Source organism: Mustela putorius, unplaced genomic scaffold (genome assembly GCF_011764305.1).
Source record: "Mustela putorius furo isolate JIRA1106 unplaced genomic scaffold, ASM1176430v1.1 tig00000460_pilon_pilon_pilon, whole genome shotgun sequence".
NCBI lineage: Eukaryota > Metazoa > Chordata > Mammalia > Carnivora > Mustelidae > Mustela > Mustela putorius.
In genome coordinates this window covers 19,379,369-19,407,173 of record NW_025421389.1, presented here as the reverse complement: position 1 = coordinate 19,407,173, position 27,805 = coordinate 19,379,369, and the positions used below count along the sequence as shown (strand labels likewise).

The 27,805-nt window shown below is 49.5% G+C and overlaps 1 protein-coding gene across 2 annotated transcripts in view; it reads left to right on the top strand.

The window, feature by feature from the left end:
- LOC101679841 (POU domain, class 2, transcription factor 3) overlaps window positions 1-27,805 on the top strand; it is a 103,544-nt gene that overhangs the window by 73,989 nt on the left and 1,750 nt on the right. For both annotated transcript variants that reach the window (XM_013054967.2, XM_013054964.2), the window contains 9 exons: window positions 10,495-10,599; window positions 11,780-11,882; window positions 14,168-14,250; window positions 16,528-16,710; window positions 17,128-17,269; window positions 18,870-19,006; window positions 20,648-20,809; window positions 25,975-26,041; window positions 27,140-27,272. In XM_013054967.2, coding sequence (XP_012910421.2) covers window positions 10,495-10,599; window positions 11,780-11,882; window positions 14,168-14,250; window positions 16,528-16,710; window positions 17,128-17,269; window positions 18,870-19,006; window positions 20,648-20,809; window positions 25,975-26,041; window positions 27,140-27,272 — 1,115 coding nt within the window. The remainder of the gene's footprint in view (window positions 1-10,494; window positions 10,600-11,779; window positions 11,883-14,167; window positions 14,251-16,527; window positions 16,711-17,127; window positions 17,270-18,869; window positions 19,007-20,647; window positions 20,810-25,974; window positions 26,042-27,139; window positions 27,273-27,805) is intronic.

Below are 27,805 nucleotides of genomic sequence, written 5' to 3'. Positions count from 1 at the left end.
TCTTGAGACCTGGGTAAGAATCAGAAATTATTTCCCTTTCCTAGGCAGGGAAACGGATGATTAGGGAATCCTTTGACTCACGTTCCCTCAAACTTTTTTTTTTTTTTTTAAGATTTTATTTATTTACTTGGCAGACAGAGATCACAAGCAGGCAGAGAGGCACGCAGGGGGAGAGGGGGAAGAAGGCTCCCTGCTGAGCAGAGAGCCCGATGCGGGGCTCGATCCCAGGACCCTGGGATCATGACCTGAGCTGAAGGCAGAGGCTTTAACCCACTGAGCCACCCAGGTGCCCCATCCCTTAAACTTTTTATAACAAATTTCATAATTGCTCCCCAACCTTAGAGAATGTAGCTTATACTACCGATTGTGGGGGTTCAGCCAACCATTGTCCCTGGGGCCCCATTCCAGGCTAATAAGGGTAACAAGATAGATATGTACTCAATAAAATTTGAACCAAAGGGTGAGCCCGATGTTAAGGGGAGCTCTATAGAGCTACCATATGGCTTTCTTATCCAGAGAGCCTGAAGCCTTACCTATTTAGGACCCCACTAAGGATAAGAAGGGAGCAAACCAAGTTCTTTCTCAGAGCCTGAAATTTTTATTTTCGAAACAGTTGTAATGAGCTTAATGATCTGGTTTTTTCCAGCCCTCAGCAAATAAAAGCTGCAAATTTGAGCTGGAATACGGGCTGCTAGAACCAAACATACCAACAGTAGCAGATAAAAACCTGGTGTGAGAAAGGAGTTTAAAAAGGAGAGTTGCGAAAAAACTCACCCACAAAAAACAAAAACAAAAAACAACAACAACCAAAAACCCCCCGAAAAACTACTGGGGGCTACTGGGGGCTGTTTAGTGCCTCAGCCAGCAGAAGCCAAACACTTTGTCCCCCTGAGGGCATGATCGCTTTTAAAAGGAGTTCACAATTATGACTTGAGTCATTCATTAAATTATCTTTTAGGTACTCTTCAAGGGAAAGTAGAGACATTTATATCACCTTTAGCAAGATCTCTATTCATAATGAAACCAATCAATATCTATCCCGAACTGAAATATAAGTCTTTGGAGCTGCAAGGGGATAGATTTTGGGACTGAAAATCTGCTTAAGTGGGAGGCAGGTGAGGAACGTTCAGGATTCGGAACGGGTGCTGGATTTTAGATCCGAAGACTTGGGTTCAGATGCACTTGGGTTCAGCCATGCACTTGGGATAAATCTTTTACCTTTCTTCAACTTTGTTTCCCTCAGCTGTAGAATGGGAATAACAGCACCCGCCTTTTCAATCTCGTGAGAATATGCTGAAAATCAACCCAAGTTGTGTGTTTGAAAGTGCTTTGTAAACCAAAGAACATCATGGAAAGCTCTAAGGGAGGTCAGGAGGCCACATCCCAGGCGGTGCCTGCTGGTAGACATGACTCAAGATGCAAGAAGGGAAGGATCTGGGTTATTACTTATTGCTAAACACACACTCACACAAGGGAATATCCGCGCGCGCACGTGTGTGTATGTGCATTGTCATCACATGCCCTGAAACCTCTCAAGTGTTCCCTTTCCCCAGGCAAAAGAAGAAACTCTACAACAAACTTTAACACCTCATAAACTAAAAAGTTCAACACGGATACATGACATTTGGAATGCTTCCTGTTTTCTAATCTTCTTTTTCTTCTCATTTGAAATCAGTAATTAGCTTTTGAAAATTAAACATTGCAGAACTGTGTGACCTCACAAGCACACGCTTTCTGGAACCCCAGGGGGCCTCCAGCCCATCATCCAGCAGTGGGGTTGACCGTGGCCTTTCAGACTGGTGTCTGGGTTGGCTCTTTCGGTCCCGCAGGCAGCCACCAGGAAATTCCCGAAATAGACCACCCTTTGTTATGAAGGATAAAGCTTCAGGGGTAGAAGTCTATTTTCTGTCAGCAGATCTCTCCTCTGCTGTGGTCCTGCTGTCATGGCCTTGGGCTCCTCCTCACTGGTTCTCACTGGGATGGTTGCACTCTACACCTTTTTACCAGTTGCCCTGCTTGCGTTGTAACCTCTTCCAACCCACACTCCATACCACTGCTGGCAAGACGGAGCCAAAGACAGTCTCTCTGTACTATTCCCCTCGATTCCAGTTACACTTTGCCCCCAGAGTCCAGTCTGAATTCCTATGCAGGGCGCACAGGCCTTCTAGGAGCCCTGGCTGCCTGCCCCCACCTCCCTCTCCCCAAACCCACACAGCAGCTGCTGAACTGCCTGTCGCTCTCGCCCTCTGCAACTTTGGGCAAGCTTTTCCCACTGGTCTTCCCTTCTTTGCCTTCTCCTGGTGAGCCCCCTTCACCATTCAGAGCTGCCCAGAAGGACTTTCCTTCTGTGGGGCCTTCCTTACCTCACTGGCCTTTCTCTCTAGCCATGCTCTGCCCTGCCACAGTGAGTGACAGCCTCTCCACACAACCACTGTACACACTTCTGATTGCACGAGCATTGCATAGTAGCTGCTTCCTTCCTGTGAGCTGTCTCCTAATTCACCTGGGAGGCCCCTGTTCATCTTTGTGCTGCTAGTTCCCTGAAGTATACAGTAGGCACATACTAAATGCTTGTCCCCTGAACTGGGAAGAGGGACTTTATGGGAGAGGGAACCTGTGTTTCAAGCATGCCACATAGGAGACCATCTTACTCCACTGCTATTGGAGCAGACCCAGTGTTGGAGGGCCACAGGGGGTGCCTCACTTTATTTGGGGGTCCCACAGGAATATAAAAGACAAGGATCTCAGCCTTGCTAAAAGACAGTTCTCAAAGATGAAAATTATCGGGGAAAAGCGCTTACTTTCATAGATAACCAAGGCTCCGACTCTCAGAGGCAGGCTTCCCTATGCCAGGCAGCTCCCAGGAAATGCCAAAGAGAACCCCATTCAGACTTGTGGCAAGTGTTACTTTCAATAACTGTGGAGACCCCACATACATGGAGAAGTCCCAGGCTCCCCTCATGGAAATGTTTACACCAACCATGCCCCACGTGTGAAAACACACAAAGGAGGCAGGGATCCACAGGCACATTCTGGGTAGGTAAGTCTGGTGTTGGGGGAAACCCAAAAGGGTTGCCTCACAGAACAGTACAGACAGACGACGGGGAGGGTCTGGAAGTAAACGACCCAAGTAGAGAGTCCAGCTCTGCTCTTCCTGCCAGTCTGACAGTGGGTACATTATGTGTTCTCCTAACTGTGTCTGCATCTGGAAAAACGTTTGATAAGGTTTTTTTCCATCATTGAAATATCATGAAGAATAAGCGATATATTTAAAAGTGCTTTTTAATCTCTTAAGTGCTAAAAAAATATTATGTTCTCTCTTTCTGGAGCTGAAGTTCTTGGAACTAATCTGTAGAGTGCTCTGCAACCACAAGCTGGTGCTATGTGTGTGTGTGCTTGTGTGTGCGTGTGCACGCACGCGTGTGTGTGTCCAGGACAGCAGGACATCTGCCCTTCCTTACGTTACTTTCCTTTGGAACTCACAGTAAAATATTCACTGGGATAGGGATTTCATGGCCGGCCTGGACCTTCTCTTCCCCTCCCCACGTATCTTCCTCATCATGAGGGCGCGGGGAGGAAAAGAGCAAATATCTAGCCCCTGGAGTGAATTCCTACATGTCAAGGAAATACAGAATGCCGGTTCCCAAGCCAAGTATGTTCGTACTTAGTAGACATGTGCTTTATCTGGACGTAAACCTCACCCTGAGAACCTGGGGGCGGGGGCACTGTTTTCTTTTGATGAAATGTCATTAGAATAGTGGGATTAAGGTTACTGCTAAGTAGCATGACAGGAGCCGGGGCGGGCGAGTACCGCACCACCGCGCCATGGAATGGACTGATTACTGAGTGGCAGTTAGGAGACCCGTCCTGATGGGAACTGGCTTGCCCACAACTCTAGCTGTGTTGTCTCGAGCACCTTATATTTCCCCACTCTGGGTTTCAGGAATCATAGCTATAAAATGAACTGTCTGGACCAGGTGATAGGTATATTTCCTTCCAGTTCTTTTTTTTTTTTTTTTTAATTTAAAGATTTTATTTATTAGAGAGAGTGAGAAAGAGAGAGCGAGCACACGAACAGGGGGAAGGGGTGGGAGAGGAGCAGGGTGTGGGGCAGAGGGAGAAGCAGACCCCTACTGAGTAGGGAGCCTGATGTGGGACTCGATCCCAGGACTCCAGGATCATGACCTGAGCCGGAAGCAGATGTTTAACTGACGGAGCCACAGAGGCACCCCTCTCTCCAGTTCTAATGGGGAAGGGAATCAACACTTGCTGAGTGTCTGCCTTACCCCTGGCATGGTCTGCATGATGCTGCCTTGGAGGGTCCATGATTCTAGGAACCTATCACACACAGTTGAGTGTCAGGTTTATGGAGAACCGTGGAGTCAACTTGGGTTGAAATCTCAGCTTTATTATCCACACTATGGTATCCTAGTGTGACTTTAAGCAAATTTCTTAGTGGCTCCAAGCCTCAATCTTTCCATGTGTATAATGGGTATGGTGACAAGCATACTTTATGCTCCCAAGTGTGCTCCCACTCTCTATTATATATTGATTGAATATTTGAATAATCGAATATTTGAATATTAATTTGAGTAATTAAATCGAATTAATTTGAATAATTGATTATTAATATTATATATTGTGAATTTCTTAAGTAGATTCCATCTAGCCTTTTTCCCTCCTTTTGTGGAGAAACAGTCTAGGCCTAGAGAATGGAACAGAATCACTGAATATTAGATCATGCAACAAGTTAGAATCAAGGATGGAACCCCAAGGCAGGACACATGGTTGACCCTGGACCTTGTGCTTGTTCTCTGGATGTCTTTTTTTTTTTTTTTTTTTTTTTTTTTTTTTTTAAAATCATCCCCTCTCCTGGGAAGGACAGCAAAATCTGTCCATGATGGGCAGCCCAGGTAGTCACCAAAGATCTGAGTGTCATGGCAAATTACATTCACTCACCAGACGCCTCCCAAGAATGGCCACTGGGCTCAGGAACCATTTTCAGGGTTTGATTCAGAAACATGCCCAGCATTCCCCCCCCCCCTACACTGTACCTCTTGCCTCCCGCACTTTCATTTATTTGAGGGCAGCGCTGCTCTCTGTGTGGGCAAGTCAACCGTTCTGTGGAACTCCTCCCTAGACCGTAGTAGCTCTGGGCTCTTCTCCACCAGGTGTCCTGGGAGAACAAGAACAGTCTGATTCAAAGGGGATCAGGGTCAAAAAAGAGAGTTCCTGTCAACCCACGGGAAGGGAAGGCCACAGGCATCTCAGGAGGGCACCGAAGGAATGCGGTACAAAGTTGCTCAAGTCCTAGGCACCAAAGAACATTAGCAAGGATGCGTCCTCGGTCAGGGCACAGCCCCTTCCCAGAGTTATTAAACTTGAATGCATGGACTTATGTGCCAGAGGGAGAAGAAAACTTTTATGGGTTTAAAATGATGGGGTTTTTCACACATGTGTCAACACTAGCCATGCTAGGTCCTAAGAACTGAAGCCAAAACATTAACTAACATGACTGATAAGCTGGTTGCATTTCTAGAGTAGGCGCAAGCCAGGAAAACAAGGATGTGTCTTTGAAAAGTTTCTTTCCAGGAGGTGGCAACTCCAAATGGCCCGGGCTTCCTAAGAAGCTATTAGCTTATTCAAGGGTCCCCGTCTCTTCTCCGCCTTTGTCTAGAGGTTTGATGCGGTCAGGAAGACGATCCCAGTGTCTATGGGCAAAGAGGCATCTAGGCGGGTCTGTCGTAGGTCTGACTAGAGACCAGGGAATGGGTGAGGCCATCTCCCCAGGCACTTCCCAGAGGCCTCTGAAGAGGCAGAAGTCTTGGACTCCCAGGGAACAACCAAGAACTATGGAAAGAGGAGAGTCTCCCAAGCGAAGATACAGACAACATCTCCTGGGGGAATCTCAGCCTTGTTCACAGAGACAAGTTACCTGCCTGCCTCCTTCCACCACTTGAAATATATTCTTAGGATATTTTCATGAGCAACGTGTTCGCTGCCAACCCTTTATACATCAGTTACAAAACAGAAACTCTTCCTTACTGCTCGGGAGAAGTGTAGAAGGGGGGAGAAAGAAAAAAAAAAAAAAAGTCTTGCCTGTAATTGAAGGCAGGTTGGGAGATGTTCATGCTTTGAAATTCTCCTTCTTGTGAAATGTTTATGAAACACTTTCCACAAACGAGTTATGCAACCAAGACAACAGCTTTGATCGTCTGCATTGCCAGTGATCTGTTCATTAGCGTTGGGCTGTTTCCCCCAGAGAGAACCATGTGAAACTGTATGGGAGGGGCTAGGGAGGGGTACCCCAGCACCCCCTTGCCCCATCACATGACCCCAAAACAGATGGTTCATAAGGAGGTCCGCGGGGTTGTCTGGGCCAGAACACCACCCTTGCCATCACCCACAGTCTATGCTGTCTCCTCTTCCTGGGATGTCTGCCGCACTGTTTTGTAGAAAGAGCACCAGGAGAGAGTCAGAGGATCATTCCCTTAAGGGACTTATGCCAGTGTCTTGTTATGTAACTTAATACCCATCTCTGAAGCTCTCTGGGCCTCCATGAGATGGGAAGGTAAATACTCATCCCTACACCCCCGCCCAGCTGGGAAGAGAAACCAAGTAGGAATGTCTGAAGGCTTCTAGCTCCTTAGAGGGGGCTCTCTCCTCCCAGAAGGAGGCTACTGCTTTCTCAAGCAGGTGATGTCAGGGAGTTCACTGGGCTTAGAAAAGCTAATCACACGTGACGACTTTTTACCTCCCTGGTCAACAGCCCAAGACTCAGGGTAACACTTGTGCACCGCACAGTGGGCAGAAGAAAATCCCGAACTAACAAACCTCATCTAATACGTGGACAGGATGGTCAGTGGCCGGGACAGGTTGAGGTCCTCTGTGGCGGCCCTTGTCCCACCATGGGAGTAGCCCGTCCCGAGCAGGACCTGGAGAAAGATTTCATTGACATGAGAAGAACCACAAAAGGGACCCTGGAGACAGTCTTCCCGATTCCAGGCAGGCTGTGGGTTTGGTTGGGTTTTCACAAGTAAGGGGGAAATTGGATTTTCACCCAATTTGCCTCAGGTTCTCACATTAGAAGTCAATGGGATTCCAACAGAAGCCTCTCTATCTCACCATCCAGATCCACAACCAACACCCAGTTGCCTGGAAAGGCTCCAATCTTTTCCATTCGACAGCAGTGAAAGGGATTTTTTGATTTGGGAAGGGCTTTTGTTCCTTAATTTCGGAGTTTCTCAGTCTGTGGACTCTTAGAGAATTGTCAGAGTGTGCTGAAGGCTAGAAGAGCCCTAAATGTGCCTTTCCCCACTTCTTCCCCTTCCGACAGCCACCTACCAGAACAGAGGTTTTAGAACTTATCCTCGAAAAAGGAAATCTCCTTTAGTGTCTCTGGATTTGGTTTGCGTAGGACTCTTCTCTTTGGGGGTTACTGTCAGCAGCTCACACCCAACGGCTAATGAAATATGAAAAATGAAAGAATAAAAATGTTGGTGAAACAGAAAGTCAGGAGAATGACACACGAGTTGGGGCATTGGGGTGGGGGTATTGTCAGAACGCCCCGGATGAACCCCCGAAGGGAATTTCTGCTATCAGCCGCTTCATTTTCAGAACTGGGAGGTCGGCCATGCCCCTAAAAGAGTTTGGAGGGCAATTGATCCAGGAAGCAGATGAAAGGGTGCGTTTTCTTTTATGATGGCGCTGGTTTCTGAAATTAAGTGTTGCAGGAAGACCTGGCACTGATTCTAACAGATAGCACACAGGTTGGAGGCAAAGCACATGTTTTCAAGCTCTGTCATAGCTGCACCTTCTTATCTCCATTGCGCATAACGAGTCTATAAAGGAACCCTGCCACTTGCCTCGGAGCTGGCACCATGCCAAGCCGCCCCAGGTGGTTCCACGGGCGTGGCTTTGGCTGCAATGCTCAGTGTTCTCCCTCCGTCCCCCTTCCTCCATCCCACCTCACCTATCGTCACCCCTCCTCCTCCCCCCTCCCCGCTGAGATGAGGGATGTGCTGGGGGGTGGGAGAGGGCTCTAGAAGGGAGATGCAGGGAGGGAAGGCCGGCCCCCAAAGGCTTTGCTTCAGTAAAATCTCTTCGAGCCAATCTTAAGGGTGGCGGTGGTGGTTGGTGGTGGTTTTAAATAAGTGGTCTTATCATCTATTCCTAGCTTTTTTAAACCTGCTAACAAATGTTTCCCTGGAATCTAGGATGTGAAAACTCTAATTTCTAGGGGAAGAACTAGGACACCAGAGCTTCTTAGAGGGAGATGCCAAGCGTGGGTGGGAAGAGCTGAGGGGCACTGGGGGTAGGGATGGGAGCTTGGAAATCCCTCCTGCGTGGCCATGCCTTCAGAGTTTTTCAGAAAGTCTCAACTCTCTGCCCCTCACTGTGCTACTTCCAGTTGCTTTCCCTTCCTCCTCTCTGCTTCCAAGGCTCCAGAACAGGTCTCTTTAGGTGAGAGAAGAGGGATTTGGACAGATGGTCCCTGAAAGAAGCCCCCTCTTACCAAATTTGGTGTAACCCTGGCTTGTTGGTGCTGTGTAGGTGTGCTTTACCTAAGAACGTCACAGCAACCTGGGCCAGACAAGTCTGCCCAATGCCCCGGGGAACTAGAACTTGTAATTCCGTCTTAGGACTGGAAGAGAGAAAGATCATCTAGAGTCATAGCAGATGGGAGAAAATGAGTCTCCTACAGGCTAAAAGATGGTTGGAGGTTACCTAGTGAGCTAAACTCCAGGTTAGGACTTGGAAGCAGGGTCTAGCTCCCTGCTCCATGTTCTCCTGACTGTATCCTGCTGGAGACTGTAGAGAGATGGGTTCTCTTTGTGTCTTTTATTCGATTAACTCGCATAAGTTCCCACTGTGTGCAACGCACCGCATTTAGGACACTAGCTGTTTTCTTGGTCTCTGATGTCACTCAGTAGGATCTTCCTAGCTTTCTAGCCAAAGGGAAGTCTTCCTTTTGTGATCCAAAGTCCATTTCTCTGCAGTGATGAAGCACAAATGTAGCTTCACCTGAACCTTTAACTTGGGTTAAACTAAGACGGGAGAGATTCTAGGATGTCAGTGACATTCCCAGTGTAGACCAAGAAAGTAGTTTAAGTAGGACATCTGTGGCCAAGAATTTCCATCAGAGGGTCTCCACAGTGTATTTTAAAAGATAAGGTCTAGAGCCTATGGTCTTTGTCATATTATATGAATTCAGTCACTTGGCTCCCCCCTACCCAGTGGACTTCCTGAAAAGCTGCCAGAGGGTAGTTGTTCTCTGGGTGGGAGGAGGGGTGGGCACAAATGGTGTGTCCTGCCCTGCCCTTGGACACCTGGGAAACCCACAGGGGGGGTGCTTGGTGGAGGGAGGCTAGAGAGGGTTTAGAAGCCATCGCAGGCCCTTCGGGCTGCAACTGCAGTAGTGAGTGACTGTGAGGGAAACATGTCCCCACCTGTAGGGAGACAGGCAAAGACTGTCACCAAAGCCACATGGGTGAGGAGGGCGGGTGGCAGAAGCAGCTTAGCACACAGAAGGTGGCTAACTGCGGAAAACAAAGGAAAGGGGACAGAGGGGAAACTGGCTCCCAGACTTTGGGATTTTGTGGACCAGAAAAATAAAACACAGTATGGGGAAGATTGATAAAGGGTTGCCATTATTTTTTTAATAAAGTGGGACATTTTTATTTATTTTATTCTTGTTTTTAAAGATTTATTTATTTGAGAGAGAGAGAGTGCAAGCAGGGGGAGGAGGAGAGAGACAATCTCAAGCAGTTTCCACACTGAATGTGGAGCCTGACACGGACACTTGATCCCACCACCCATGAGATCATGACGTGAATGGAAACCAAGAGTCAGACGCTGAACTGACTGAGCCTCTGTGCACTCCGTGAGGTGGGGAATTTTTAAAATACTGTTTAGGGATGCCCGACTGGCTCAGTCAGAGGTGATATGACTCCTGATCTCAGGGTTGTGAGTTCGAGCCCCACATTGCATCTAGAGATGACGAAAGAAAAAAAAATTAAAAATAAACAAAAAATCAAACCCCGTTTCGATTCAGCATCATTTCACAAAGGAAATTCTAACATCTCCCCCAAGGGGGAAAAAAAAAGAGCATCAACTCAGAACTCAACAGAAATGTTTATAGTCATTGCAACATACTTATTTTTTCTCATCTCATGGAGGGAGAGGGTAAGCTGCCCTCTGCACCGGCACAGCCCACCAAACGGTACTGGGGGCAGATCGATCTGTGAACCCCTCCCCACCTGCTTACAGACTGTTCCTCCAGAGGGCCACTCGCCTCTCTCTTAGCCGTTGAAGGGCACAGGCAGGCAGGACTATCAAGCTGCAACCCCGTAGGCACCCAGCTAGCTTTGCACTCTCTGGCCTTGTCACTCATCACTCATCACCTTGACCTTCTCCAAGCCTCCCTTTCTGCCTGCCGGGGGTGGCGGGGGCGGAGGCCCAGAACTGACACTCCCCTACTGCCTCCACTTACAGATTAAAACTGAGGACCTCGGCGACTCCCTGCAGCAGACCCTCTCGCATCGGCCATGCCACCTGAGTCAAGGAGCCACGATGATGCCTGGAAACCAAATGTCCGGGGTAAATGCCAGCCCATGTCAGGGAGCCCAGATAGTCTCAGCGGGCCAGTGAGTTTAACTGAAGTCTTTTGCAACATGTCTCACCTCTAGACCTGGCTCTCAGTGAATCTAGATTGGTCTGCAAAACCGTCCTCCAGGGAATGTGAAGAAGGGATGAAGGCCTGGGGTGGGGATGAGAAGACAGGAGAGCACTCTTAAAGGGGAAGCCTGGCTACCTCTACCTCCCTGGGACAAAGGAGAACTGATCCTGCCAAAACAATGGACCTAGCAGCGTTGGGGCTGGTGTCTGCTGGCCACTTCGGGGGAGCCCTGTGCTGACAGCCACTGCTACAGACATAGAGTGGTTCTATCTCCAGTGAGCCCACTCTCCTCCCTCAAGCTTTTGCAACAAAGCCAAACCAGAACAGAGTGCTGTTGGGGGAAGAAGGAGGCACCCTAAAACAGTAACGACAAATGTCTGAGAGGGCGGATGTCCCTGTGGCCAGCCCCCCTCTTGCTCTGGAAAATCTGGGGAAGAAATACCACCCCTTTTCTAGAAAGATTTAAGATTAAAATGAGCATCCGTTCCTCTCTTCTTCATCTTTGTGCACCGAGTCCTGGAGGTCTGGATGCCCTAAGCATTGGGATTGGTATCTCCATGGTGGGAGCTGGTGGGAGGAACTCGGGGATCATGGACTTTCTGTCTAGTCAAATTTGTTGCATTAAGACCTGATAACTTGCTCATTCCTCCAGGAGAGGTTCAGGCCCAGGAAATGGCCTAGATATGACTTTCAAGTGACATGAGATTAAAACATACAAAATTGGATGATTGGGATTACCTGCCATTTCTAGGGCGAAGCTCTGAGAGATCGGTAATCCTCAGCCCGTGCCTCTGACATTTATAGTCTAGTGGGGTGGTGAGACTGAAAGACACAGACGTTAAATAACAAAGCAAAGTTTAACTATGATGGGCTGCAAGGCACTGCTTGGCCAGGCACGGGAGCTGTAACAATGCCAGCATTAATGGAATAGCTACTACGTGCCAGGCACTTGAGCTACGCAGAGGCATAAGGCAAGGTCACAGCCAACAAAGTCTCTGAGTCTGGAGACCCCATGGGACAGATGGGCAACAGGCAGAGGGAGCCAGCATCCCTGGCGTGTAAATTCCGTGATATTTGTGTGTCCCTCCCCCCCGCATACAGGACATGACCTCCCTCCATCCGCTCCAGCAGCTCGTGCTCGTTCCTGGCCACCTACAGTCTGTATCCCAGTTCCTGCTATCTCAGACCCAATCTGGGCAGCAAGGTAAGAACCCTGGCTGGCGCCTCCCACACCGGCCAAGTCCAGCAACATGCCATCCCTGCTTGCTGGATGAGGGAGCCCAAGTGTGGGGCATGGGGTGAGTGGCTCACCCCTCTGACCTTAAGATCAGCTTGTCTACTTCAGCTCCCGGGGAAGGGATGCCCACCATTGCCCCTCCAGGCAGAGGAACCTTCTCTGCTTCTCCCTCTCATCTCCCTCAATTTCCTGGTCAGGACGGACTGGGGTACAAGGTAGCCAGGAGCTGGGGGCACGGGCAGGGGAAGCGGTATGGGAAGGAGGAGTTCCTGGAGATCTGCGGAGCCTGCCTGTCTCTGTTCCTTGGAAATCCTTCACCTCTGAAAAGCTGGCTGTGACTGTCTGGGTAGAGCTGCAGCGCCACCCAGAGGCTATAGAGGAGGTTTTCAGGTGTTCTTTGGCAGGGAAATTACTACCAGAGAAGGTCTCCTTGACCAAGAGCAAACAGATTAGAATATTCATAATAACAGCTAGTATTTCTTGAGCTGCCAGGAGCTCTGATGAGTGATTTTCCTGAAATTTTTCAAAATCACCTCGTGCAGTAGATAGCCATACTATGTCTCCAGTGGCATAATAAAGTTCCATAATAATTTCTCTGAAACCTGTGTTCTTGGCCATTGCCTTGTGCTGCCTCTCCCTCTCTCATCTCTACCAACTAGAGCCCGAGGGGTGGAGGAAGTAGGAGTTTTCCACCAGTGTACGAATCCCAGGTAGAGGTTTTGGAAATCCAGAATCCAACTCTGTCTTCCATCTCTAGCACTTGCCTAAATTACAGTCCCTATCCCTAGGCTCCACGGCATCTCAGAACATTTTTATAATGATGAAAAAGAACATACTTGAACCTTTACATATCTATTTTAGCCAAGCAATGTCTATCATACTCCTAGAATAGGAAAGAGAAGGTAACAGTTAATTCCATTCATCTTTAGAAGACAGTGATATCAAAATGGCCCAGACGTAGACATATAACTAATGAGGGCAGTATATGATGCAAGGGGAAAAACAAATAAACAAACAAAACCCCCCAAAATTTGGAGTCAGAAAACTCATTGGTTAATTTTTTTTTTAAATTTTAAAAATCACTTACTAGCTGTGTGTCCTTGAGAAAGTTAACCTAACCTCTCTGAATAAAAATAGAGTAAAATGAAACAAAATGGAATAATAGTAAAATATAGAATAAGAGTAAAATTCTACCTCACAAGGTTATTGGGGGTTATTTGAAATAATGCATATGAAAAGGCTTTATGCATTTCAAAATGCAGTATACATGTTAGATTACTATTAGTATTCAAGCATTTGACTCCCAGTTCAGAGCTCCTTATAAGAGCTTTTTGTTTATTTTAATAAGGAAATATTCAGCCCTGACTTTTACAGACTGGGGAGCATAAAGGTCGGCATCAGCAGCTCTGTACATCAGTGGCCCAGAGCAGCTTAGCGAGGACAGAGACCAAAGGTTCGGGTTTGGGTTCAGGGATTGGGGTGATCTGCCCCATTGTCTGCTTTGGTCACTTGATGGCTCCATTTCCGCCATGAGAGCAAGAGCTCCCAGCTGTGGTCCTTCCTAGAGGGAGGTCACCATCATGACCAGCAACCAGGCAGAGCCCTTCATGGACCATTTTCTCGGAGAGGGAAGGAGAGAGCGGTCCTCAGGCAGCACAAGGAACAGGGAGAGGCCATAGCACCAGACAGAGCTCCCAGAGGCTTGGCCCCTGGTCTTCCCTTCTCTCTCTGCCTTTCCTCCCGAGTATAAAATGTCCTCATTCTGCCAAGAGCCCTTGGCCTGGCCAGTGCAGCCTTCTGGCCACATCCACTTGGTCTGGCATCCTTGCAGACTTGCTCGGGCCTTCGCAGCCTCCTTCTACAGGCACAATGGAACTCGCCAGCTCCTCCGCTCCAGCTGCCTTTCCTTCCCTGTCGGATTTCTTCAGTCCTGGTTATCAGATCCCAGAGCAGGTTGCCCTGAGCCTCCTTAACCCATGCACCAATCCAGGCTGGCGGGCAGGCAGGCAGAAGGACTGGTTTGGGGATCCTGCTTACATATTTACCCCATGTCTCATTCACCTCCACCTGTGTGTGGCAATGCCAGGGCCGTGGCTGTAGGGGCCCTGTTCACGGGGCTTGGGGTGGGTTGAGGGACCTGATGAGGTCACAGGGGGTGGGGACAGTTATCTCGGTTCCAGAGCTGTGGAGCACGTCTTTCAGATGGCCTGGATTTTATTTGTTTGTTCCTTTGTCCCTCCCCTTTCACCCAGGTCTGCAGCCAAATCTTCTCCCCTTTCCACAGCAACAAAGCTCTCTCCTCCTCCCGCAGACTGGGCCTGGCCTGGCGTCCCAGGTAAACAACCACATTCTTCCTGTTTCCTCCAGGGATGCCTTGGCTCTTGACAGAGCAGCTCAGTGGTTTTCCCCCACCCCCTGGATGGGGGCATTTACCCCTCTGGGAACAGGGACTAGCAAGGGATTATCCCTGTTCACACGAGAGGAATGCAAGCCACGGCCATGAGAAGTGACTGACCCCATCACCTGGGGAGCCAGAAGTAAAGCCCAGAGATGTCCGCTCCTGGACTCTCCTGCTCCACAGTGCAGGCCCTCCACTCGGGCCTGGATCGGGCCCTGGCTTCACTCGCTCCATGAGGACCTGGGGTCTGCCAACTTTCCAGGGCAGCCACAGGGACCGTCAGCCCTGCCACGGGTGCTCTCAAGCCCCAAGGAGGAGGAGACCGGAGTCCCACAGGCCTGATGTCCCAAGACCACAAGGACACAGTCTCTCACCTCTGGGTCCTTCTCGAGACCCACTGCTCTAGACTGCCTCCTGCAGTGTGCATGTGTGCAGGTCGGGAGGTCTGCCATCTGCGAGAGGGGCAGCTTGCTGAGCTGCCCTGTTTCCACCCAGCGCCTGGTTGCCAGCTGGTTCCTCTGGCCGAGGCAGCCTCGGGCCAGGAGTGTGACTTGCTAAGAGCAGCGGGAGCCGGACGGGACCGGCCTCTCCTCCCCTCATCTGGCTGTCCCCGTGCAGTTAATAACTGGCACAGCTCAAGGGACAGACATGCAGATTTGCGGGAAACAAACTGCAGAGGCCCAGGGTCGCTATTCCATGCAAAGATCCCCCATGGATCACTCAGGGCCCCGGCTCTAAAGGGCTAGAGAGGCCAGGGAAGGCGTCTGGAAGGGGAGAGGGTGCCATCTAGTGGCCGGTAGGAATGGGGACACCGGAGTCCTGAACTCTTCCACTCCCCGAGGACTCAGAATCTCATCATAGACTTAGGTCTAGAAGAGATCTTACATGGGCCTAAGATCCACTCTCATATCTTAAAATATTAAGAAGCAAAGAAACTGTTCAGAAGGTTATTAAGATTGTCCCAGGCAGCAGTAACAAGGGACTTGCTTACAGTCGTAGCAGTGAGAGTAGGGAGGAGGGGGCGGATGGGGAGATGTTTGGGGCAGTTGAAGGAATGCAACGTGGCATCTGATTGGATGTGAAAGGGAGGGAGAAGAAGCTCTAGCAAAGAACTCAGTACTTGTCGGATTAAAGAACAAATGAATCAAGGAAAAGAAGTCTCAGGAGGGCTGAGGCTTTTCCCTACAAAATAGGATCAAATCCATGAGGCTTTGGAATCATCCTCTTCTAAAAGATCCTTCACCAGGGAAAGGAGTCCTTCACTTCTCTCTGGTCCTTTTCCCTGTCTCCTCTTAAGGATGCGCATCTGAGTGGTAAATCTGCATGTCCTGGAGGAGTGAAGGAGGAAAGTTCACCCCAGTCTAGGAAAAGAGTCAGCTGGGAAGGGGAGAGAAGAGGGCTGACGTGGACCAAGTTGTCCACGTGGGCAGTGGCCCGGGGACTGGACAGGATGCCTGGCCCCCTTGGTGTGTGTTCTGCTCCTTGTGAAGTGGTGGATGTCACTCCTGACCCCAAAAGGGAAACAACATGGACTCTAGGTCTTAGGATCTATTTCTCTGTGAAAATAAACGGAAGGAAGACTCTCTCCTGACAACCATAAATGAGATCCAGGTATATTCAGATGGCACTGGAATACCTCCGATTTAAAAACAAACAACTACAACAAAACACTCTCATGAAGGAAAAGGATGGGTTAGAAAGTATAATGGCAGTCACAGGAGTTTAAAATTCTATGGAAATTCTATTAATATAACAAGTCTCAGATGTCCTCTGTTATCTTCAGTCAACACCTATTGAATGCCTGTTCCTTCCCTTTTTGGAAAAGAACAGGCAAGGCAAACAACCTTTCTCCCCCTGTCCCATTCTGAGATTTGTTTTTGGAATCTTTGTAAACAAACCCGCTAACTCCTTTTATGGTGGAAAACTGAAAGAAGGAAGTTACCTGCTCAGAGTCAAACAATGAGTCATAGCCTAAAACCCAGAAAGGCCACCTCCCTGTCTTGCACTCCTACTGTCTCTACCCAGCTATTCTAGCTATTTGCTGTCCCTTCATAGAAATCCTCAGTTCCCCCTTCCACACCACTGACAAAACAGGTATCAAGTGTACCCAGGGGTCTGTTATCCTCTAAGTGGGTCTGTTAGTACGCAATACCAGAAAACGCCATTTGATTGGTTGACTATTTGTGAATCTGTTCCGTATGTGTTCCTTCTTAGGCAATTGGGCGCCCAGGGTTGCCAGGATCTTCTTTAGAACCTCATCTGGAAGCGTCCCCACATCTCCCAGTGCCCAAGCATCTACCCAGCTCTGGAGGGGCTGACGAGCCCAGTGATCTGGAAGAGCTGGAGAAGTTTGCCAAGACCTTCAAGCAGAGGCGCATTAAGCTGGGCTTCACTCAGGTCTGGTTTGCAGGGAGCCAGAAGGAACTGGGTTGAGTGAGTGGAGACGGGCTTCCTGGGTGTACGTTTCAGGAACAACCTGAGGTTTGGTGTATTTGGGGCAAGCTCATCGTGCCCCTATGTCCCAGGGAATAGGACACAGTTGTCAAGGGTAAGGAAACTGAGGACACTGCTGGGGGACAGGGGAGGAATGAGAGCCAGGCAAGGTGTTAGACACATGGGCACGACCCACTCGGAGTCTGGGGCAGGAAATGAACCAAATTCTCCCTCTGAGAGGGAAAACACGTGGAAAGGAGCCAAGAGGTGATGGGCGGGTGCTTGAAGGTTCTCTGTGTGCGTGGTTGGTGCTAGGATGGTGGGACAAAGAAGAGAAGAAGCCTGTGTCTCCAGCTCCTCCCTCTCGATCCCCACGTACAGGGAGATGTGGGGCTGGCGATGGGAAAGCTGTATGGCAATGACTTCAGTCAGACCACCATCTCGCGATTTGAAGCCCTCAATCTGAGCTTTAAGAACATGTGCAAGCTCAAGCCGCTGCTGGAGAAGTGGTTGCATGACGCAGGTAGGTGGCAGGGACACAAGGACAGCTGGTACCCTGGGAGGGGGCCAGGGACCTGTCTGTGTCGGGGCTTGAGGCAGTCACTGTGTAAGACTCCTTCTCCTCCTGAGTCTGGAACCATTTAAGAAATAAGACATGGGAGACAGGCAAGTAGAGATGGAAATGTCAGCTGACATGTCCTTTGGAGGACATGGCATTAGGTCATGAAAACTTGGCCCCATTCCTTTCTCCACGAGAAACCCACCCAGTCTAGACTTTAGGACAGCTCTCCAAAGTGAACAGTTACCCACCTTGCTCTCTGGACCATGTCTTGATTAGGAATATAGAAGCGTGGGTCCTCCAGGCTCTCGTGTGGGAGAAGGGGAGGCCATAGACACAACACAAGCCCTTTGTCTGGGTCGTCTTGAGTAGGACTTCAGAAAGCAGGGAGTTACAGTGAGCTGGACAAGTAGGGAAAGCTAACAGCAGGAGTGAGGTTGGCTGGATTCAGTCCACAGGGTGGCCTGGGAGGCGTTCCTGGGGTCAAGGGCAAAGTACGTGGAACAATGGACAGATGAGTTTGGTGTTGTGGGGCAGTGGAACAGGGCTTCCGCATGGCACTATGGATCTCATGGGCCAGGGCATTCTTTGTTGTAGGAAGCTGTCCTCTGGACTCCATAGTATTTAGCAGTTATCTTTGGTCTTTACCCCCAGATGCCAGCAGCACCTGCCTCCCACTAAAACGTGCACAAATGTCTCCCGATACTGCCAAATATCTGCTGGGGGCTTGGGGGGTACATAATTGCCCCGGTTGAGAACCAGTGGTGTAGCTTGAGAGAGAAGGTAGAGAGACCCTGTGCCAGGCCGGGCTCTGGTCAGTAGATACACATGGATGAGTGGTTATTGTGGAGAGAAAGTGTTGGGGGGGGATAAGCAGCCAAAGGGGTTACCCCCTCAGAAGTCCCTCTATGTGGAATGGGGGAGGGGCAAAGAAGCTGCCCCAGACAGGTTGCCCTTAGGCAGCTCTTCTCGGGGCACCGAAGTGAGAGAGACAACCAGAGGCGGTGAGGATCACTGGGAAGGTTCCTTATTGTTCATTTCTAGTGTGATCCCCTCCCTGATGCCTGAGTCCTTTGTGAGGGGTATCCCGGCCCATCGGTCCTCCCTCGGCTCCAACACTTAAACACTGAAAAGAAAATGACTTCCACGCCATATTCTGCCACTGAGTGCCAGTGCTTTTAGCTGCAAACGCCATTTCCCATTTTACTCAGTATTCAGGCATCCCTGGGGAAAAAAACAGACTCATGAGTGTTCCTTGTAGGATCTCTGCCTGCACACACTCACCCCTAGCCAGCCACTGATGGCCAAGTGTCCCTGAACCATGACCGCAAACACGGGAGGCACTGGCGTGGGAGTCGCGGAGGACCTTCGCCCAGACCTATGAGCAGAAGCAGGACGCTTGGCCTGTCCCAGTTCACCTGCAGGGGGAGAGGGTGGGTCTTGAAAGAGCCACTGCACAGCTTACCGGGAAGCGGGGTCGGACTTCAAGGCCATGAACACAGAGCCTGGCCCAGCCAGTGCGTTCTCTTCTCTGAACTTCCTTTGACTTTCCGCCTCCCGACAGAAACCTCTCCATCAGAGCCCTCGATGAACACCCCCAGCTCTTTCCCTAGCCTCAGTGAGGTATTCGGTAGGAAGAGGAAGAAACGGACCAGCATCGAGACCAACATCCGCCTGACTCTGGAGAAAAGATTTCAAGATGTGAGCGGCTCCTCCGGGCGGGAGCGGGTGGGCTGATGTACACGGTTGGATGAGCGGGCACACTCAGGGAAAGGGTCGCAAAGCAAGCACACACACCCTCTGCTGCCCTCTATGTATGCCCATGAAGGGAACTGCCAGCAACTTCTTTCCCCATGGACCCCTCTTGCCCTGACATTTTTTGGGGACCTAATGTCCCTCTCACTGGGAGTCTTAAGGGATGACATCTGGGGTCCCAGAAGAGGGTGGATCTCTTGATCCAGCTGTGGCAAAGCCAGGCCACTGTATATAAATTTTTTATTTTTTCTTTAAGTATAGTTGATGTACTATATTATGTTTCAGGTATGCGACAGGCATTCCACTGTTTTATACCTTACAAAGTGCTCATCATGATAAGTAGAGTTACCTGGAATTCTTTACTTTCTATGCATTGATTTATATATTTTTTAAAATTATATATGTAGTAAATGCTCATTGTGAACAATTAGGAAAACCCAGGGAAGTAGAAAGAAAAAAACCTGCCATTAAATGGCATCTACATGTCTTTCCTTCTCTTTCTCTCCTCCACGTGTGTGTAAATGCTTGTGATCATGTTATACGTACATTTGTTTGAACGTGTAGCAGAAGCATTTTCCTGAGCCAGTATGTGGCAGCTGATAACACCAGCTCGTGCCCTGTGGAAGCTGGGGAAGGGGAAGAGGGGGAAACAGGTGCATCGAAACAGCTTCTAGTTGGGATCCCTCAGGTACCAGCTTCCAAAGCTTCGGTTCACACCACACAGGGCCCTAGAGGACGTGCCATTGGCCTCATTTAACATTGTGTGCCCGGGGCCTTCAAGACTGCTGCCCACTCCAGCAGATCCACCAGGACATCTGGCTCAAGGATTCGACGGCCGCTTCCTGCTGGCAGGATGACAAGAGCAGGCTTTTCCTGCGATTAGGTTTCTGGAGCAAGGGAGGGGACTAGAGGAAGGAGAGAAAGGGGCTGAGATCAAAGATTGGGTGGAAGGAGAGGATGGAACAAGAGAGTGTTTAATATATATAATAGATACATTATTATATTGATATATGACATATACATTATTATATTAATAGATGATATTTAATGTATAATATAATAGATACTTTATATATATATTATCCCCACAGTCTCGATGGATCCACATGCTTTGTCTTTATTTTTTCCTATTTTGAGGTAGGACAGGAAGTTGTAACACAAGAAAGGGATATCAGGGCATGAGGGGAACGTGGGTTTCGGGATTCTGCCTGCCCTGCACAACTCAGCAGCAGACTCCTCTTTTCAAAACTCCTGAAGGGAGAAGTGACAGAAGGGGAGAACATTGATGGCTCCTCTGTTCTGTGGCAGGCCCTACGCTGGACAGTTGACACACCCTTTCTCATTTTATCCTCACAGAGATCCTCTCCAGGAGATATTATTCTCACTTCATAGGTGTAAGACTGAGGCTCAGAGAGGTTAAGGCAGTTTTCTAAGGATCCACAGTAACTGATAAAGCCAGTATTCCATCCTATGTCTGATGCTATTCGGTCCATCTCTTGTTCCCTTGGAACATCCGGCCCCCGTCCCCGATTCTTGACCCTCTTCCCTTTTCCTCCTGACCACATTCTATCCATTTGGTGTCTGTAGAACCCCAAACCCAGCTCAGAGGAGATCTCCATGATTGCAGAGCAGCTGTCCATGGAGAAGGAGGTGGTCAGAGTCTGGTTCTGTAACCGACGTCAGAAGGAGAAGAGGATCAACTGCCCTGTGACCACACCCATCAAATCACCCATCTACAACTCCCGCCTGGTGAGTGCCGGGACCAAGCTGCCACCAGGCACTAGGGGGAGGGACAGGAATGGTGCCTGGAGGACACCATGCTGGGGAAGATGGCAGTCAGGAGTTCCAAGCGGCTTGCCATAAATAAATAAATAGGCAGAAAGATGCCACCTATAAAATCTACAGCATATAAAGGAGAATAAAGAAGGGTAAGGAGATTGAAAGTAACTGTGGAGAGATGCCTTTTTAACACCGAGGTCAGAGAGGACTTCCCTGGTCAGGTGACATTTGAGTGGAGCCCCAAGTGTTGAAAAGGAAAGAACTTTCTAGAACAAAGGGTGTTCCAGGCAGAGGGATGAGCAAGTAAAAAGAGCTGACATGTTTGAGGAAGAGAAGGAAGCCAGTGTGGCTGGGGCAGGGTGAGGAAGGAGGAGAGAACGGGAGGGAAAGTCAGAGGAGTAACACAGAGCAGACCACCCAAAGCTCATGGAGGTCACTGAAAGGACCTTGGCTTTGAGTTTGGATGAAGTAAGCCACTGGAGAGCTAGGAGTGGAGAAGTCTGAGCTGGCTGAGGTGGGCTGCCGTGTGGAGAATAATCTAGAAGCAGGACACAGGTGAGGAAACACAATAACCAGGCTGTGCACAGAGGTAGCTTAGGCTAAGATGGTAGCCACAATGGAGATGAGAAGTGGTTGGATTCTGAATACACTTCAGCCATGGAGCCAGCAAGATGTGCTGTCAGCTCAGATACAGAGCACAAGAGATGAGCCCAAAGGGTTTTGGCTTGAGCAACTGGTGGGAGGTGTTGCCATTTTTTTTTTTTTTAAGGTGACAAAGAATGTCAGAAGTACAAATATAAGGGAAAAGACTAAGAATTTGGAACTGGTCAGCTTAAGCTGGACACTCATCTAAGCATCCAAGAAAAATGAAATGCCAAGTAGACAGTAGTATCAATGATTCTGGAGGTCGGGGAGAGGTTAGGGCTGGGAATAATCTGCAATTTAGGGAGACCTGGAAGTAGGAAATATCTTCTCCATCCAGGGAGAGGTGGTGCCTAGAGGGTAGAGGTGGGAAGGTTCTTCTTCATCCTTGGGGATGATAGGGTTGTAAGGTTAAGGGAATTAGGACAATGACATTGTCCTCAAATCTTCCAGCACTCAAAGGTGGGAGAAATTCAGCCTTGTCTGGGGTGTCTCATACCAATGACACCATTGTTCATTCCTTCATCAAACATTCCTTGACCATATACCATATATTGATCTTCAGGTAGAGTGCTGAGGGTACACAAATCTGTCCCCTGTCCCCGGAGGATCTTGCCACCTAGCAGAGGAGACAGACAAATAAACAAATGATAAACCACATGATAATTTCTCAAGGAGAACTTAGGGGTTGCAGGGAACAAAGCCTTGCAAGGTAGTGGTTAGAGAAGGCTTCCCCAAGGAGATAATTAATACCTGAGCTGAGTCTAAAAGGACAAGGAGTGAAGAGGCAAATAAGGGTGGGGTGGAGTTCTCATGCGGGAGAGTATGGGAACCGCAGGATGGAGCAGAGAGAATGAATGCATGACACGTCCCCGGAACTGTAGGTAACCACCTGTCCTGTGAGGGATGTTGAAAGATGAGGCTAGACAGGCAAGCAAGGCCAGACTGAGGCGACTATGAGCAATGCCAAGGACTGCGAAGACTTAGAGGAGTCTGAAGGATTTTGAGCAGACCATTGGCACCATCAGATGTGCCTGCAGCGTAAAAGGTGGTTTGGGAGACAGAGGACTGGTTGTAGGGAAACCAGCAAGGATATGTCTGCAATTATCCAGGAGAGAGGTATTGAGGGCCGAAACAAAGCTAGCGGGTAAGAATGAGGGGCTCTGAGAGACTCAAGAGATAATTAGAAGGTAGACTTATTAGGTCTTGGGTAATGAATGGGAGATTGGGTGGGGGGCAGGGAGAATGATGAAGGAAAGGGAGTACTCTCAGCTGACTCTTGGCATTCAGGTTGGGCTGATGGGGCAGGAGTTATGCCGTTGATGTGACAAGCAAACACAAGGGGACGAGCTGATTTGGGAGTAGGAGGAAGTGATGATTCCTGTTCTTTATATCCTTATAAGGTACAATGAAGCCTGTGGGACACCCAAGTGGGAATGTTTTTGGGTACCTGGAATTATGGGTCAGAAGGTCAGTAGAGAAGGTCAAGATGGAGACATGGATCCGGGAGTCATAAGCATAAGGTGGTGGTTGAAATCTTGGGGGAGGAGGAGTTCAGTTATGGAGTTTGTACAGGGGAGCCAAGAGAAAAGTCTAGATCTTAACCTTAGGGATCACCAGCATCTGAGAGACAGGTACAGGAGGAGGATCAAGGGAAGACACTAAGAAGGAGTCTCCAGAAGAGGCAAGACATGGTGGTGAAGATGTGAAGAGGCAGTGAACCCCTCTGGGAGGGCTCTGGGAGCCCAGAAGAACACGGATCAAAACCATTCTAATTAGAATGGGGTCTGGGAGGGCTGACCCCCTAATCTGTTTGCAGAACAAATTAGAAGTTTGTGAGAACAGCACCCCAGGCTGGAGGAACCATCTGTGAGAAGGTACAGAATTATAAAACAACATGCTGCATTTGGAGAATCACAAGCACTTCCATCTGGCTGAAGCGAAGGCTTGGGGACTGAGAGGGGTTGATGAGGGCTGGCTCACGATGGGCCATAGATACTAAATTACCCTGCAAGCTCTAGGGAACCACTGAAAATTGGAAGTTGGAGGCAACATGATATTCATTCATGGTTCCTTTCTTAAATATTTATTGCATACCCACCAAATGTTTGGCACCGGGACACGGTGGTACACAGGATGCCTGAGATCTCTCTGCTGGCAGTCTGGCAGGGAAAGCAGACATTGAACAAAGGCTCTCTGGGATGAAATCTCCAGAGGAGAGGTAGGATTTAGAGGATCTAACCTAGGCCAGGGTGTCAGGGGCTTTGCTGAGGAATGACGCTCAAACTAATGGCAGAAGCATAAGTAGACAGTCATGGGGTTGGGGGTGCACAGGGAGGAGAGAGTGCAGGGAAGAACATTCCAGGCAGAGGAAAGAGTGTCTACGAGGGCCCTGAGGCTGGGCAGGGTGGAAAAAGGAAGCGTAGCAGGCTGGAATGGGCTGGAACCCAGGGAGGGAGAATGAGGAGGCTGGAGTGCTGGGCGGGGTGGGGGTGAGGTTCTGTCAGGCACATTAAGGAAATGGAACCACGGCAGAGGAGCATTGAAATCTTTAAACACGGGGCTAGGGGAGGTAGGTCCTCATTTTGGTTCAACCCCAACCCAGGACACCCACATGGAGAAAAGCAGTGGGAAGCATAGAGGAGCTGGGCAGGGGCCTGATTCCTTCTCATCGTTCAGGCAACAAGTATTGACTGAGCACCTGCAAAGTTCCAGGCATAGTAGCAGACATGGTAGTAGAATGCCACAGGCATCATACTGCCCCTGGGAAGCCAGCAGCCTAGTTCCGGAGAAAGATGTTAAATAAGTAATGACCGTTCATGCTCGTGATGTTATAAAGGAAGCAGAGAGACAAAGTGTTCTGACTCTGCTGCTCCTCAAGTCTCCTGGGGACAGCCTCGTTGGGGCTAGGACATAGTTTCTTCTGCTCTGATATGATCTCCGGGATATACAGTTAAGCCAAAAAAAAAAAAAAAAAAAAAAAAAAAAAATATGGTACCAACCACTGTGGGCAGAATGCTACCATTTATATAAACAATTAAAAAGGGGGAGCCATTTTTACCAAGATATATATATCTGCTTACATATGCGTAGCCTGCCTCCAGAAGGAAACAGAAGAAGCTGGTCACAGTGACTAAATACATTATTTATTTTAAAACAACAACAAATGTCATGGGTGTGCCAATAGGGAGGGGAGGAGGAGGAGGAGAGGGAGAGAGATGGTTGATAACATCTCTTACCACGGGGCCTCACACCTGTCCCCACCCTTCGTGGGCCCCCTGCCTACTGAGGAGGCTTCTTGTAAATGGGCAGGTAAGTGAAGACAGGAGAACTGTAGCTGATTAGTTGGGAAATGAGTACATGCTGCATCCTGTTGCGAAGGGATGATCCAAACCAGGGAGGGGAGGAATCCCAGCTCCCCCGAGCAGAACTTCTTTCCAGCGTCCTTTGAAAACATCGATCGGACCTTCTCCTATCGGCGTGAGAAGAATGAAGGGGAGGCGAGGTACGCCGACTCCAGCTCAAATGAAGAAAGGACAGTGTCCAGAGACGGTGGACGGCTTCCTTCAGGGAGGAAGGGAACGAGCATTTAACAAACCTGGCACTCTTTGCCAGGCGTTGAATTGGAAGCTTTATGGACGTTATCTTATTAAATCTTAATTAAAAGGAAATATAAGGGAGGTATTACCTCTGTTTTGTGGATGAGAAAACCAGATCTCAGTGGGGTTAGGTCACTTGCCCAAAGTCACATGGAGCATTATGGTGAAATCAGGGTCTCACCCCTCGATCTGCTGGGTCCCCAAGTCCATTCTTTTTCTATTACATCTTGTTCTAGGTTGTGCTAAGGTAGTAATCTCAAGGGTTTAAACTGAATCCTCTTAAGTCCCTTCCCAATCTCAGAGTTGATGAAGCTGTGAGGTCTCCAGGACCAAATGAACAGTTTCAGGGTCCAAAGTTCAGCACCCCCCCCTCCAGTTTTTTTCTGGGGAGTGGAGGGTCCTCTCCTGTATCAAACTGGGAAGCCTGGAACAGGGTTGTCAGAGCTGGGCTCTGCTGCCCTGAGCAAAGGGATCTTTTATTTAAAAAAAAAAAAAGAAGAAGAAGAAGAAAGAAAAAAAAAAGGTCTGGGGACTGGCGAACATCTAGCCAACCGATAGTGTCTGCCCCAGCAGGAGTCCAGAGGTGGCACCTCTTGTTACCCAGCACTCAGCACCGCCATGCTGAAGAGCCTTGCCAGGGACCACAGCAGGGAGGACAGGGCCTGGTCTCAGCAGCAGGCCCCTGCCAGAGCAGGCCGGAGCTGGAGCTGAAGCTGCACATGGTCCAGAGGCCTTCTTGTGGAAGCGGGATAGAGCGTAGGTTTGGAACAAAGCAGTCATCAAGAAAGCTGAGCCCTGCTGTCTGCACTCTGGGGGCCCAGCACCCTGGGAGAAGCACTCAAGTTCGGACAAGGGAGCAGACACAGACATTTACAAGCTTCTGTTGCCTTTCAGGTCTCTCCCTCTGGATCTCTGGGTCCCCTCTCTGTCCCTCCTGTCCACAGCACCATGCCTGGAACAGGTGAGCTTTGCCATGGGGTTTCTGAATAGCTCCAGAAGCCCTTTCAACAGGGGGACAGTAGAGGTGAACAATAACTGCTTAGGTCAGCATTCCTTAAATGTCTTTCGAAGGCTATGAGAATCTGTGCTAGAAAAGAAGGGTTCCACCATCGAGTGAGTTTGGGAAATGCTGAAGAAGCCAAGTTGAAAGCGTCTGCTTTCTGTCTCATTTGCCACACTTCTCCACACCAGAGTGCACTTAACAGCCCTGAAGGAGCTGTATGGAAGGCAGGGTCTTCCAAGCCAGTTTCCTATAGAACTCTACTTTTCAAAAAGTACGTAGAGCCTTTCAAAGAACGAGGAAGGTGACCATCTGTCTGGATGTGCCCAGGGCAGTCAGTGTCTGCCTCTTGTCCTGACCTAATGATCGAGAGCCCAGCTTCCCATTCCTCAAAGTCCCTTGGCTTGCTTGGATGGTAAGCTATCCGTCACCTTACTCACAGAACACTGTTTGGGAAATCCAAAAACGAGAATCCAAATCTGCCATTTCCAGAAGACAAAAATGTGTTTTGGGGAAGTGAAACAAGGCGCCACGGGCCAGGGTTAGTGAATGGCCAGGAACCGAGACTTGGGTCTCCTCTCTCCTGGCTGTGCTCTTTCTAGAAGACTGTGCATCTTTTTTGTGGAAATGGGCACACCGGAGAGGCTGTGCTCTCAGATTCTCTTTCCCTCCTCTGTTCACTGTTCTCTCTCTCCTCCCCTCCTTTCCGAGAGCCCTTGTTCTGGGCCCCTCCCATCTCTTGGTCTGGGGCTACGTATGCCCAGCCCAGGGTGTGTCCTGGAGTAGGATGATTTTGGCATCTGTCCTTTTGCATTTGGCAAGTCTTGGACCTGCAGAACCAGCCACACCGTTTTCCAGGGCCCGTGCTGGGAAGAGCATTTATGATGAGAGCCCTCTGGGGCCGGGTGTTGAAGCTAATGTCCCCGGAGTGGGCAGATGGGTGGGACACAGGGAGGAGTGGGAGTTCTCTGGGGAGACATGTCTGAGGGCCATGTCAGGAGGTCCCAGGACCCAGCAGCATTATTTTCCCCTTGTTTTTTTGCCTCTGTTCATCCTCAGTAACGTCATCCTGTTCCCCTGGGAACAACAGCAGGCCTTCGTCTCCTGGCTCCGGACTCCACGCCAACAGCCCCACTGCATCTCAAAATAACTCCAAAGTGGCAGTGAGCTCCTCCAGTTTTAACTCTTCGGGGTAAGGTGGAGGAGAGAGTTCCGTGACATTCTAGCAGGGTCAAGGGACATGTGAGATGTTGGGTCCATACCTCTGAAAAGAAAGCTTGTCACAGGACTGGAAAGGGGAGTGGGGAGACGGGTGGGGGTGGGGGGCTATGTGGAGAGCCAGGCTGGACCATATCCCTAGGGAGTGGGCTTTAAAGAGAAACTTCGGCCAGTGAGCAGTCCTGGCAAGGAACTGATGTCAACAAAGCCAAAATTTCCATCCTCACTGGGAGGGTGGAAATTTCCAAACACTCCTATTAGAAAGGACCAGGTCCTTCAGTGGGCTTCGGAGTGCTCCACTTCCTGCCAGGAACCCTGTTCTCGGGGTGTTCTGACATGAGCCTGTGAGCCGGAGCTGTCCGTGTGGCTGACAGGAGAGAGGAAGCTTTGCTGTTCCCCGTCTGGAGCGCCTGCCTGTGAGGCAATGAGGGCAGCGGCCTCGGGGGCCCAAGAGTCTGCTCTAAAAGCTATTCTCAGAGCAGGTGCCTTGAGGGAGTCTTCCCTGAC